General features: G+C 48.4%; 1 protein-coding gene across 1 annotated transcript; it reads left to right on the forward strand.

Annotated features, from left to right (window-relative positions):
* Positions 1-466: 466 nt before the first annotated feature.
* swi5 (SWI5 homologous recombination repair protein) lies at positions 467-10,933 on the forward strand. Its single transcript, XM_078424621.1, has 5 exons — positions 467-591; positions 5,364-5,412; positions 6,075-6,190; positions 8,996-9,090; positions 10,333-10,933. The coding sequence occupies exons 1-5, from the start codon at positions 491-493 to the stop codon at positions 10,395-10,397; spliced, it is 426 nt and encodes a 141-aa protein (XP_078280747.1). The 5' UTR covers positions 467-490; the 3' UTR covers positions 10,398-10,933.
* Positions 10,934-12,263: the final 1,330 nt, after the last annotated feature.

Consider the following 12,263-nt stretch of genomic DNA (forward strand, 5'->3'; position numbering starts at 1 on the left):
AGGAGAGGAAGGGGAGGGGAGGAAAAGGGGGGAGGGGGAGGAAGAGGGGAGAGGGGGGAGGAAGAGGGGGGTAGGGAGAGGGGGGGAAGATGGGGGGAGGAGGAGGGGGAGAGGAAGGGGGGAGAGGAAGGGGGGGAGAGGAAGGGGGGGAGAGGAAGAGGGGGGAGAGGAAGGGGGGGAGAGGAAGGGGGGGAGAGGAAGAGGGGGGAGAGGAAGGGGGGGAGAGGAAGGGGGGGAGAGGAAGGGGGGGAGAGGAAGGGGGGGAGAGGAAGAGGGGGGAGAGGAAGGGGGGGAGAGGAAGGGGGGGAGAGGAAGAGGGGGGAGAGGAAGAGGAGGAGGAAGAGGGGGAGAGGAAGAGGGGGAGGAAGAGCGGGAAATGTATCCATTGTAACTGTGGCGAAATGTATCCATTGGAACAGACATGTAGCCAACCGCGGCGCGTCACGTCACGTCACGTGTGCGGAAGTGGCGGGGTGAAGGAGCGCCGGCCATGGCGGACGCGTTCACACCCAGGCCGGAGGCGCTCCCTCAATCCCCAGCGCCCCTCACCCCCACCGTCGGCACCCCGGCTCCCGGCCGCTCCCTCAGGAGGTCAGTCAGACTGCAACCCACCCATCACGCTGCGCCCAAACGGGCCCTTCGGCCCAACCCGTCCATGCCGACCCACCTAATCTAGTCCCTTTTTATGGGTTCACTAGCCTTTTCGACTTTACTAGACCAAGTGGGTCCAAACCTCTCCTGTACTGGTGCAGCATCCTCCCGTCCATCCCCATCTCCCCCCCACCCCCATTCCCCCCCATCCCCCTCCTACCCTCCCCCCACAGATTCCTATTAATTTGTCTCCCTCTCACATTAAACCTATATCCTTTGGTTCTCGATTGCCCTGCCCTGGGTAAAAGACCCTGTCTATTTTTCTCATGTGGGAGTTGCGTGTAACAAAAAGAAAGGACAGCTCTTGGTGCCAAATTAAAGGGGCACTTTAATTTAGAGATACAGCGAGGAAACAGGCCCTTTGGCCCACCGGACACTAACACTATCCTACACACACTAGGGACAATTTTTACATTTGCCCAGCCAATTAACCTACATACTTGCTCGTCTTTGGAGTGTGGGCGGAAACCGAAGATCTCGGAGAAAACCCACGCAGGTCACGGGTTAGAGCGTACAAACTCCGTACAGACAAGCACCCGTAGTCGGAATCGAACCCAGGTCTCCGGCGCTGCATTCGCTGTAAGGCAGCAACTCTACCGCTGCGCCACTGTGCCACCTATTATCATTAAGAAAATGCAATGAGAATTCCTGCGGATTAAAAAATTAACAATGCATAATTCTTCTCGAGGTGAAGTGAAAGAACTTCTCTGGAATGCTGGACGTTGAGGGAAGACCTGATAGAAGATGTAAAATGATTTGAAGCATAGATAGGGGAGAGAGTCAGAACATTTCCCCTCCAGGGTGGAAATGCCAAAGACTAGGGGGCACCTGGAGTACTGTGTGCAGTTTTGGTCTCCAAATTTGAGGAAGGATATTCTTGCTATTGAGGGCGTGCAGCGTAGGTTTACTAGGTTAATTCCCGGAATGGCGGGACTGTCGTATGTTGAAAGACTGGAGCGACTAGGCTTGTATACACTGGATTTTAGAAGGATGAGAGGGGATCTTATCGAAACGTATAAGATTATTAAGGGGTTGGACACGTTAGAGGCAGGAAACATGTTCCCAATGTTGGGGGAGTCCAGAACAAGGGGCCACAGTTTAAGAATAAGGGGTAGGCCATTTAGAACTGAGATGAGGAAAAGCTTTTTCAGTCAGAGAGTTCTGAATCTGTGGAATTCTCTGCCTCAGAAGGCAGTGGAGGCTAATTCTCTGAATGCATTCAAGAGAGAGCTAGATAGAGCTCTTAAGGATAGCTGAGTCAGGGGGTATGGGGAGAAGGCAGGAACGGGGTACTGATTGAGAATGATCAGCCATGATCACATTGAATGGCGGTGCTGGTTCGAAGGGCTGAATGGCCTCCTCCTGCACCTATTGTCTATTGTCTAAGTTTAAAAGATATGTGCATGGCAAGTCTCTTTTACAAAAGGGCGGTGGATGCTTGGAATGTGCTGCCAGGGGTGGCGGTGGATACAAGAGTGTTGTTTAAGAGGCTTTTGGATAGGCATATGGACGTGCAGGGAACAGAGAGATGATAGATCGCATGCGGGCACAGGAGATTAGTTTATCTTGGCTTCATGTTTGGCACAGACATTGTGGGCCGAAGGGCCTGTTCCTGTGCAGTTCTGTTCTATGTGCAACTGTGATTGGTAAACGGCAATTTAATTGAGGGTGTGAGTGGGAGATTTTAGATCTTCATTCCCGTTCCAGTGAAGAGCCGTGAGATGTTTGAGCAGGGGAAAACTCACAAAATTGGACTTTTCTGGTTTTAAAAGCTGCCTGAGAGAGAGGTAGTCTTCGGGAATGACATATTCACAAAATGCCGGAGTAACTCAGCAGGTCAGGCAGCATCTCGGGAGAGAAGGAATGGGTGACGTTTCGGGTGAAGAAGGGTCTCGACCCGAAACGTCACCCATTCCTTCTCTCCCGAGATGCTGCCTGACCTGCTGAGTTACTCCAGCATTTTGTGAATAAATCGATTTGTACCAGCATCTGCAGTTATTATCTTATACTTCGGGAATGATATAAAGTGTAAGTAGGATGAATGCATTTCGGAAAGCCTTCATCAGATAATAAGGCCCTGTGGCGCAGCGGTAGAGTTGCTGCCTTAAGTAGAGTTGCTGTCATAGTCGTAGCAGGCCGCTGAAAAACTGGCGACTGGACCCCCCTACGACAATGTCTACGACAAGCTACGACAAGCTACCACCCAGTCGACGGCAAGCTGCCGACAACCGGCGACCCAATCGTCGCGACTTAGGACGTCCACCTACGACCGCGCCCACGACAACCTACGACAACCGAAGTCAACCTACGTCCACCCGCGACAAGCTACGACCCTGTCGGCTACAACTGAAGACAGTTCACGTCATTTTGGCCTCCGGTTTTGACGCCGGTACCTGTCGCCAATGGAATTCACCGAAGTCAGCACCGGGGACAACCGACATCACCTGGTGACGACCTACGACAGCGCCTACGCCAGGAGACGTCGAGCTACGCTCATTGGAGTCAAACGCACTGTCGCCGAAAAAGTTTCAACATTCTGAAAATCCAGTGCGACCAGAAAGACGTAACGACTCACGACCGTACAGACGACACCCGGGTGACCATGTAGGACACCTTAGTCGCCTGTAGTCGCCTAAAATATCGCCTAAGTGGGACAGGGGTTTTACAGCACCAGTGACCCGGGTTCCTTCTCCCTGTGACTTGCGTGGATTTTCTCCGGGAGCTCTGGTTATCTTCCAAATTCCAAAGGCAGACAGGCTCGTAGATCATTTGGATTGGTAAAATTGTAAATTGTCCCCAGTGTGTGTAGGATAGCATCTATTTTTTTCACCTCACCCACTGCTAACAATGGCTTTATCTTGTTACTGTTTTGGCAGATCTTTAATTTGTTCTACATCCCCTCTACATCACCGTCCGTATCTCTCGTTTCCCTTTCCCCCTGACTCTCGGTCTGAGGAAGGGTCTCGACCCGAAATGTCACCTTTTCTCCAGAGATGCTGACTGACCCGCTGAAGGTATCACAAAATGCTGGAGTAACTCAGTGGGTCAGGCAGCATCTAGGAGAGAGGGAATGGGTGACGTTTCGGGTCGAGAGCCTGCTTGGGTTTTCTGCAGGTGTTCCAGTTTCCTCCCACACTTCAAAGATGTACAGGTTTGTAGGTTAATTGGCTTGGTATATAATTGTAAATTATCCCTAGTGTGTGTCGGAAAGTGTAAGTGTGCGGGGATCGCTGGTCGGCGCGGACTCGGTGGGCCAAAGGGATCGTTTCCGTGCTGTATCTCTAAACTAAACTAAACTAAACACATCAGCGAATTCAACTCAAATGCAGATGCAGGACTGACAAGAGGAGACCAGACTCCAGTTTAGTGTAATGGAGACAAAATCAATTATTTAAGAACCACTTCAAGTCTAGAGTCAGGAGGCTTTTATGTTCATTTCAAATAAAAGCTTTAAGATGAGTTTGAGTTTCGTTTATTGTCACGTGTACCAAGGTACAGTGAAAAGCTTTTGTTGCGTGCTGACCAGTCAGCGGAAAGACAATGCACGATTACAATCGAGCCGTCCACAGTGTACAGGTAAAGGATAAAGGGAATAACATGAATAACGTTTAGTGCAAGATAAAGCCAGTAAAGTCTGGTGAAAGATAGTCCGAGAGTCTCCAATGAGGTAGATGTAAGAAAATAACTGCAGATGCTGGTACAAATCGAAGGTATTTATTCACAAAATGCTGGAGTAACTCAGCAGGTCAGGCAGCATCTCAGGAGAGAAGGAATGGGCGACGTTTCGGGTCGAGACCCTTCTTCAGACTGAGGTAGATAGTAATGAGGTAGATAGTAGTTCAACTACCAACAATTAGAGAGCAGTCCTGATTTACTATCAACCTCGTTGGAGACCCTCGGACTATCTTTCATTGAGCTTTACTGGCTTTATCTTGCACTAAACGTTATTCACGTTATTCTCTTTATCCTGTACACTGTGGGCGGCTCAATTGTAATCGTGTAGTCTTTCCGCTGACTGGTTAGCACGCAACAAAAGCTTTTCACTGTACCTCGGTACACGTGACAATAAACCAATCTAAACGAACTAACTAAACGTTGTCAATGTGATCGTCGTTGTTGAATGGAGTTCCAAGTCAAACCGATTTGGCAACAACCTTCAGGAATTTGGGCAAGAGTTGGGAAAGTGCTTGAGACAGGGAAATGTGAAGTCGTTTGGAGTGGAATTCATTGCCACAGAAAGCTGTGGAGGCCAAGTCAATGGATATTTTTAAGGCGGAGATTGATAGATTCTTGATTAGTACGGGTGTCAGGGGGTTATGGGGAGAAGGCACGAAGATGGGGGTTGAGAGGGAAAGATGATTGACTGGCGGAGTAGATTTGATGGGCCGAATGGCCTAATTCTGCTCCCAGAACTTAAGAACAAATGGATCAGCCAAGATATAAAATAAATCTTATGGACTAAGCCGAAATACTTCAGTCAGCTTCTCACCCAGCTTTCTAACCTCCCCCCAGTCCCTGCCCTGCAATGTCTGAAGAGGGTCTCGACCCGAAACGTCACCTATCCATGTTCTCCAGAGATGCTGCCTGACCCGCTGAGTTACTCCAGCACTCTGTGAAACGTCACCTATCCAGGTTCTCCAGAGATGCTGCCTGACCCACTGAGTCCTATTTCAGAGGTCATCTGTTCTAATTTCTTTCCTTTTCATTCACAGAACACCTATTGGAGTGTCCAAAAGATTAAATGCAAGCTTTAAATCACCGGTGAGTATCTCAACACCCTCTCAAATGCAGGCATGAAGTCCAGGGAAGATCTAAGGAGCCAAGTTCAAAACAACAGCAGTGAACGCTGGAATTATTGAGCAGGACAGACCACATCTGGAGAGAGAGAACATAGAACAGCACAGGAACAGGCCATTTGGCCCACACTGTCCCTACCAGACATGATGCCAAGTTCAACTAATCTCTGCTTGAGCATACATGACCCATATCCTCATGTTCCCTGTGTACCAATGTACCTATCTGGGGCGGCAGGATGGTGCAGCGGTAGAGTTGCTGCCTTACAACGCCACAGACCCGGGTTCGATCCTGACTACGGGTGCTGTCTGCACGGAGTTTGAACTTTCTCACCGTGATCACGTGGGTTTTCTCCAGGTGCTCCGGCTTCCTCCCACACTCCAAAGACGTGCTGAGTTGTACGTTAATTGGCTTCGGAAAAATTGTAAATTGTCCCCGTCATGCAGGATAGTGCTGGTGTACGGGGTGATCGCTGTTCGGCGCGGACTCAGTGGGCCGAAGGGCCTGTTTCCGCGAGGTATCTGTAAAGTCTAGAGTAAGGCAGCATCTGTGGGTAAAGACGCGGATAATGTTTCAGCTCTAGGACCAGCTTAGAGCACTTGTCCCACTGTGTTCTCTCCCACCCCCAGTTACTTGCAAGCCAGCGGAACGCAGAACTCAGTGTGGCTGACCTTCAAAATGAACTCGGAGATCTGAGGAAGAAATCTGAAGATCTCGACAAACAGATTGCTGTACTGATCTCGGAGTAAGTGTGTTTTGTTTGCCTTGAGAGTGCAAAGGTTTGACAAGATGCCCGGCGGTGACCGGCGGCACGGTGGCGCAGCGGTGGAGTTGCTGCCTTACAGCGAATGCAGCGCCGGGGACTCAGGTTCGATTCTGACTACGGGCGCCGTCCGTACGGAGTTTGTACGTTCTCCCCGTGACCTGCGAGGGTTTTCTCCGAGATCTTCGGTTTCCTCCCACACTCCAAAGACGTACAGGTTTGTAGGTTAATTGGCTGGGTAAAATGTAAAAATTGTCCCTAGTGTGTGTAGGATAGTGTTAATGTGCAGGGATCGCTGGGCGGCACGGACTCGGTGGGCCGAAGGGCCTGTTTCCGCGCCGTATCTCTAAATCTAAAATCGAAATCTAAAATCCATCACCCGCCGTGAGGGGGGGGGGGGGGGGGTGGGGGGATAACAAAGGAGGCCACGCGTGGGGTAACTTTGTAACTTTGTCAGTGTCCTTTATGTGGCGACTCTTTGCATACCACAGGTATGCAAAACAAAGAATTTCACTGACTTGCCACATGTGACAATAAAGTATCATTCATTCATTCATTCATTCATTCATTCATTCATTCATTCATTCATTCCAAATGTGAATACAATGCAGACAAACGTAAAGCAGCATATGCTGGAAACATTCAGCAGGTCAGGCAGCATCTGTGAAGAGAGAAATGGAGTTAATGTTTCAGCTGGACGACCTTTCATCGTGCCCCTGGACCTGAGTGACATTCTAGACCAGTTCTGAGGACAGTTAAAAGAGTCCACAACATCCTCAGCCAAGATTTCCATTGAGATAGATCATTAACCTGAAATGGGAGCTTGATTTCTCTCTCCATGAATATTTAGTTTCAGTCTGAAGAGGGGTCCCGACCCGAAACGCCATGCGTCCTTTTTAAACAATAGACAATAGGTGCAGGAGTAGGAGGCCATTCGGCCCTTCGAGCCAGCACCGCCATTCAATGTGATCATGGCTGATCATTCTCAATCATACCCCGTTCCTGCCTTCTCCCCATACCCCCTGACTCCGCTATCCTTAAGAGCTCTATCTAGCTCTCTCTTGAATGCATTCAGAGAATTGGCCTCCACTGCCTTCTGAGGCAGAGAATTCCACAGATTCACAACTCTGACTGAAAAGGTTTTTCCTCATCTCAGTTCTAAATGGCCTACCCCTTATTCTTAAACTGTGGCCCCTGGTTCTGGACTCCAGAGATGCTGCCTGACCCGCTGAGTTGCTCCTGCACCTTTTGTCTCTCTTATGTTCAATTTTAGTTCAGTGAAAAGCTTTCTTGTTACGAGTTACAATCAAGGCGTCCACAATGCACAGGTAAACGATAAAGGCTGTATTATTTAGTGCAAGATAAAGTCCAATTAAAGATAGTTCAGCAGCCTTCAATGAGGTAGATGGGAGGTCAGGACCACACTCTAGTTGGTGAGAGGACGGTAAAGTTGCCAGGTAACAGCTGGGAAGAAACTGTCCCTGAATGTGCGTTTTCAATCTTCTGTACCTCTGGCCTGATGGGAGAGGGGAGAAGAGGGAGACCCTTCTTCAGACTGATGTCAAGGGAGGGGGCGGGACAAAGATAGAGTGTGTGTGTGTGCGTGTGTGCGTGTGTTTTGCAGATGCTGGTTTACAGCGAAGACAGGCACAAAATGTCTGAAGAAGGGTCTCGACCCGAAACGTCACCCATTCCTTCTCCCCAGAGATGCTGCCTGTCCCGCTGAGTTACTCCAGCTTGTCTATATACTATATATAGATGTGTGTGTGTATATATACACACACACACACACACACATATACACACACACACACACACACACACACACACACATACATATATACACACACACATATATATACACGCATATACATATATGCACACACATACACATATACACACATATACACACGCATATATATGCACATATATACACACACATATTTACACACATATATACACACACACACATATATATACACACACATACATATACACACATATACACACACATATATATATACACGTACACACATATATATGTGTACACACATATATATATACATACACACACACATATGCACACACATATGTATATACACGCACACATATATATATATACTCACATATATATGAACACACACACACATACGTATATATGTACACACACACACATATATATATCTATACACACACGTATATATATATATATATACACACACACATATGTACACACTCTCATTAATTCGCATAAAACCAATATTAGTGCAAAAAGAAAAATCAATGCCCCCAAGTCTATGTAGTTCAGAGTTTATTTGGAGGTTGTAGAGTTTAATAGCCTAACGGCTGCAGGGAAAAAGCTGGTCCTGAACCTGGACGTTCGTGAAAATGTTCATGAGCACATTTAAAGATATATCTTTGGACATCAGTGTTGTAAAACTCCTGAACTTGCATGGTGGAGGTGGTTCTCTGGGTACTTTAGCATCATGATTTTCTACGTATAGTGAAATTCTTTTGATTCTTTTTTTTGCATCCAGTTCAGTGACAATCCTACTGTGCTTCCTGCATGAAGGCTTGTGCAGAGATGGGACTGTGTGCGTCATGGGTGTGCTTCCAGATGTGACTGTGTGTGTCATGGGTGTGCTTCCAGATGTCACTGTGTGTGTCATGGGTGTGCTTCCAGATGTGACTGTGTGTGTCATGGGTGTGCTTCCAGATGTGACTGTGTGTGTCATGGGTGTGCTTCCAGATGTGACTGTGTGCGTCATGGGTATGCTTTCCTTGCAGAGGGTATACTCTCGAAGAACTGAACCAGCACATTGACCAACTGCACGAATATAATGACATCAAGGATGTGGGCCAGATACTGTTGGGAAAACTGGGTAAGAGTTGACTCCACTCCCTTGAGAACAAGGCAGCAGACTTTAGACTGCAGAGGTACAGCGCGGAAACAGGCCCTTCGGCCCACCGTGTCCATGCCGACTCGCGTTCACCCTCTACTCCCGTTTAAAAATGTCAACTGAGTGGGCGTCTCTTATTGCCCTGGTTCGGGTATTACACAGCCTGGGTAGAGTATTACACATCCTGTGTAGAGTATTACACAGCCTGGGTAGAGTATTACACAGCCTGGGTAGAGTATCACACAGCCCTGGGTAGAGTATCACACAGCCCTGGGTAGAGTATTACACATCCTGTGTAGAGTATTACACAGCCTGGGTAGAGTATCACAGCCCTGGGTAGAGTATCACACAGCCCTGGGTAGAGTATCACACAGCCTGGGTAGAGTATCACACAGCCCTGGGTAGAGTATCACACAGCCTGGGTAGAGTATTACACAGCCCTGGGTAGAGTATCACAGCCCTGGGTAGAGTATTACACATCCTGTGTAGAGTATTACACAGCCTGGGTAGAGTATCACACAGCCCTGGGTAGAGTATCACACAGCCTGGGTAGAGTATTACACAGCCTGGGTAGAGTATTACACAGCCCTGGGTAGAGTATCACAGCCCTGGGTAGAGTATTACACATCCTGTGTAGAGTATTACACAGCCTGGGTAGAGTATCACACAGCCCTGGGTAGAGTATTACACAGCCCTGGGTAGAGTATTACACATCCTGGGTAGAGTATTACAGCCTGGGTAGAGTATTACAGCCTGGGTAGAGTATCACATCCTGGGTAGAGTATTACACATCCTGGGTAGAGTATTACACATCCTGGGTAGAGTATTACAGCCTGGGTAGAGTATTACACATCCTGGGTAGAGTATTACACATCCTGGGTAGAGTATTACAGCCTGGGTAGAGTATTACACATCCTGGGTAGAGTATCACAGCCCTGGGTAGAGTATTACACATCCTGGGTAGAGTATTACACATCCTGGGTAGAGTATTACACATCCTGGGTAGAGTATTACAGCCTGGGTAGAGTATTACACATCCTGGGTAGAGTATCACAGCCCTGGGTAGAGTATTACACATCCTGGGTAGAGTATTACACATCCTGGGTAGAGTATTACAGCCTGGGTAGAGTATCACACAGCCCTGGGTACAGTATTACACAGCCTGGGGGCCTAGTTGAGAAAGGCTGCTCCACCAATTTCCCTCTTTCTCTCTCTGTGTTGCAGCCGTGGTGCAAGGCGTCACCATCAGGGCACTCTACGGTGAGTTTGGACTGGAATTGGACGACTAGACCACACCGAGGCCGAGCTGGAGCGGCACGAAGCTGGAGCGACGGAACCTTGATCTCTGCTTACGGTCGCTGTGTTTCCCCCGTCCACCCCCACCCCCCCCGCCCACCCACCCAGTCGCACGCCAGTCAGTGTTGATGTTTTGGAGCTTTTGCAATGGCTCCCACTGTGTTTAAACTTAATGTTCACCTCAGACCCTCTCCCCTTGTTGAAAGAGACTGATGCTCAGTTTACAGGGACTGATCCCTCGTTACAGTGAACGTTCCCTGTGGAGCTCACGGCACAGATCCCCAAAGTTCAGCAGCTCTATTGCCACTTTTGAGCCAGAGTTAGAGAGCGCGGCAGAATTACTTTACGTAGAAAATGACTTGGAGTTTGAGACGCCAGTTAAACTAAGTCAGGGTTGTTGTCGTTAGTTTGGGATGCGGACTGGATGGGCCGAAGGGCCTGTTTCCGCGCAAGGACATCGCGTGGGGAAAACTGCCTCAATTCACGAGCAGACATTTGTATTTGTTTTCCGTTGAATGCCAAGGAGCAACGTTGATCAATAAAAAGTTCATCTTGAATTTTGCTTGATTTATTGCACTAGATTCGATCCTGGGGATACTATTTCTCACTTCCACCTTATTGACAAGGGGCTCAGCAGCTGAATTCTGTTGAAAAAGAGATGACTTTCGGAAAAAGTCATAGCGCACAAAAATAAAGCCCTTCGGCCTTGCTTGCCCACACCGACCAAGGTGCCCCATCTACACTAGTCCTACCTGCCTGCGTTTGGCCCATATCCCACCAAACCTTTCTGGTCCATGTACCTGTCCAAATGTTTTTTAAATGTTGTTATAGTTTATGCCACAATTACCTCCTCCGGCAGCTCGTTCCATACACCCATCACCCTCTGTGTGAAAAAATTACCCTATTCAATCTTTCCCCTTTCACCTTAATCCTGTGTCCTCTGTTTCTCGATTCCCTTAGTCTGCATAAATGATTTAACATAGAAACATAGAAAATAGGTGCAGGAGGAGGCCATTCGGCCCTTCGAGCCTGCACCGCCATTCATTGTGATCATGGTTGATCATCCACAATCATGGTGGCGCAGCGGTAGAGTTGCTGCCTTACAGCGAATGCAGCGCCGGAGACTCAGGTTCGATCCTGATTACGGGCGCCGTCTGTACGGAGTTTGTACGTTCTCCCCGTGACCTGCGTGGGTTTTCTCTGAGATCTTCGGTTTCCTCCCACACTCCAAAGACGTGCAGGTATGTAGGTTAATTGACTGGGTAATATGTAAAAATTGTCCCTAATGTGTGTAGGATAGTGTTAATGTGCAGGGATCGCTCGGCGGCGCGGACCCAGTGGGCCGAAGGGCCTGTTTCCGCGCTATATCTCTAAATCTAAAACAAAAATCAATAACCCGTGCCTGCCTTCTCCCCATATCCCTTGATTCCACTAGCCCCTGGAGCTCAATCTAACTCTCTCTTAAATCCATCCAGTGATTTGGCTTCCACTGCCCTCTGTGGCAGAGAATTCCACAATTTCACACAACTCTCTGGGTGAAAAGGTTCCTTCTCACCTCAGTTTTAAATGGCCTCCTTTTTATTCTTAGACTGTGTGTGTGGCCCCTGGTTCTGGATTCTGGATTTCAATCTTTTTAATAAGAAAACGACACCCCCACATCTTTTCCCACATCAAAAAGGTTGGGAAAGCTGAACTTTCACCAGAAGAAGACACCGTGCTGAAGGAACTCAGGGGTCAGTCAGACAGCAAGTCAGTGCATTGACTTGAAGACAAAAAAAGATTTATCTTTTCGCAGTTGCAGCATGTACCATCAACTCTTCCCACAAGGGGGAGCACGTCGCCTGAAAGTTCACAAACTA

This window comes from Rhinoraja longicauda, chromosome 29, assembly GCF_053455715.1.
Source record: "Rhinoraja longicauda isolate Sanriku21f chromosome 29, sRhiLon1.1, whole genome shotgun sequence".
In the NCBI taxonomy this organism is placed as follows: domain Eukaryota; kingdom Metazoa; phylum Chordata; class Chondrichthyes; order Rajiformes; family Arhynchobatidae; genus Rhinoraja; species Rhinoraja longicauda.

Excerpts from the sequence above, each read along its gene's own strand:
- swi5 (XM_078424621.1), top strand. The coding sequence starts at position 491 with ATGGCGGACGCGTTCACACCCAGGCCGGAGGCGCTCCCTCAATCCCCA. Across the intron at positions 592-5,363 it reads CCCGGCCGCTCCCTCAGGAG|AACACCTATTGGAGTGTCCA; the intron begins GTCAGTCAGACT and ends TTTCATTCACAG. Across the intron at positions 9,091-10,332 it reads GATACTGTTGGGAAAACTGG|CCGTGGTGCAAGGCGTCACC; the intron begins GTAAGAGTTGAC and ends TCTGTGTTGCAG.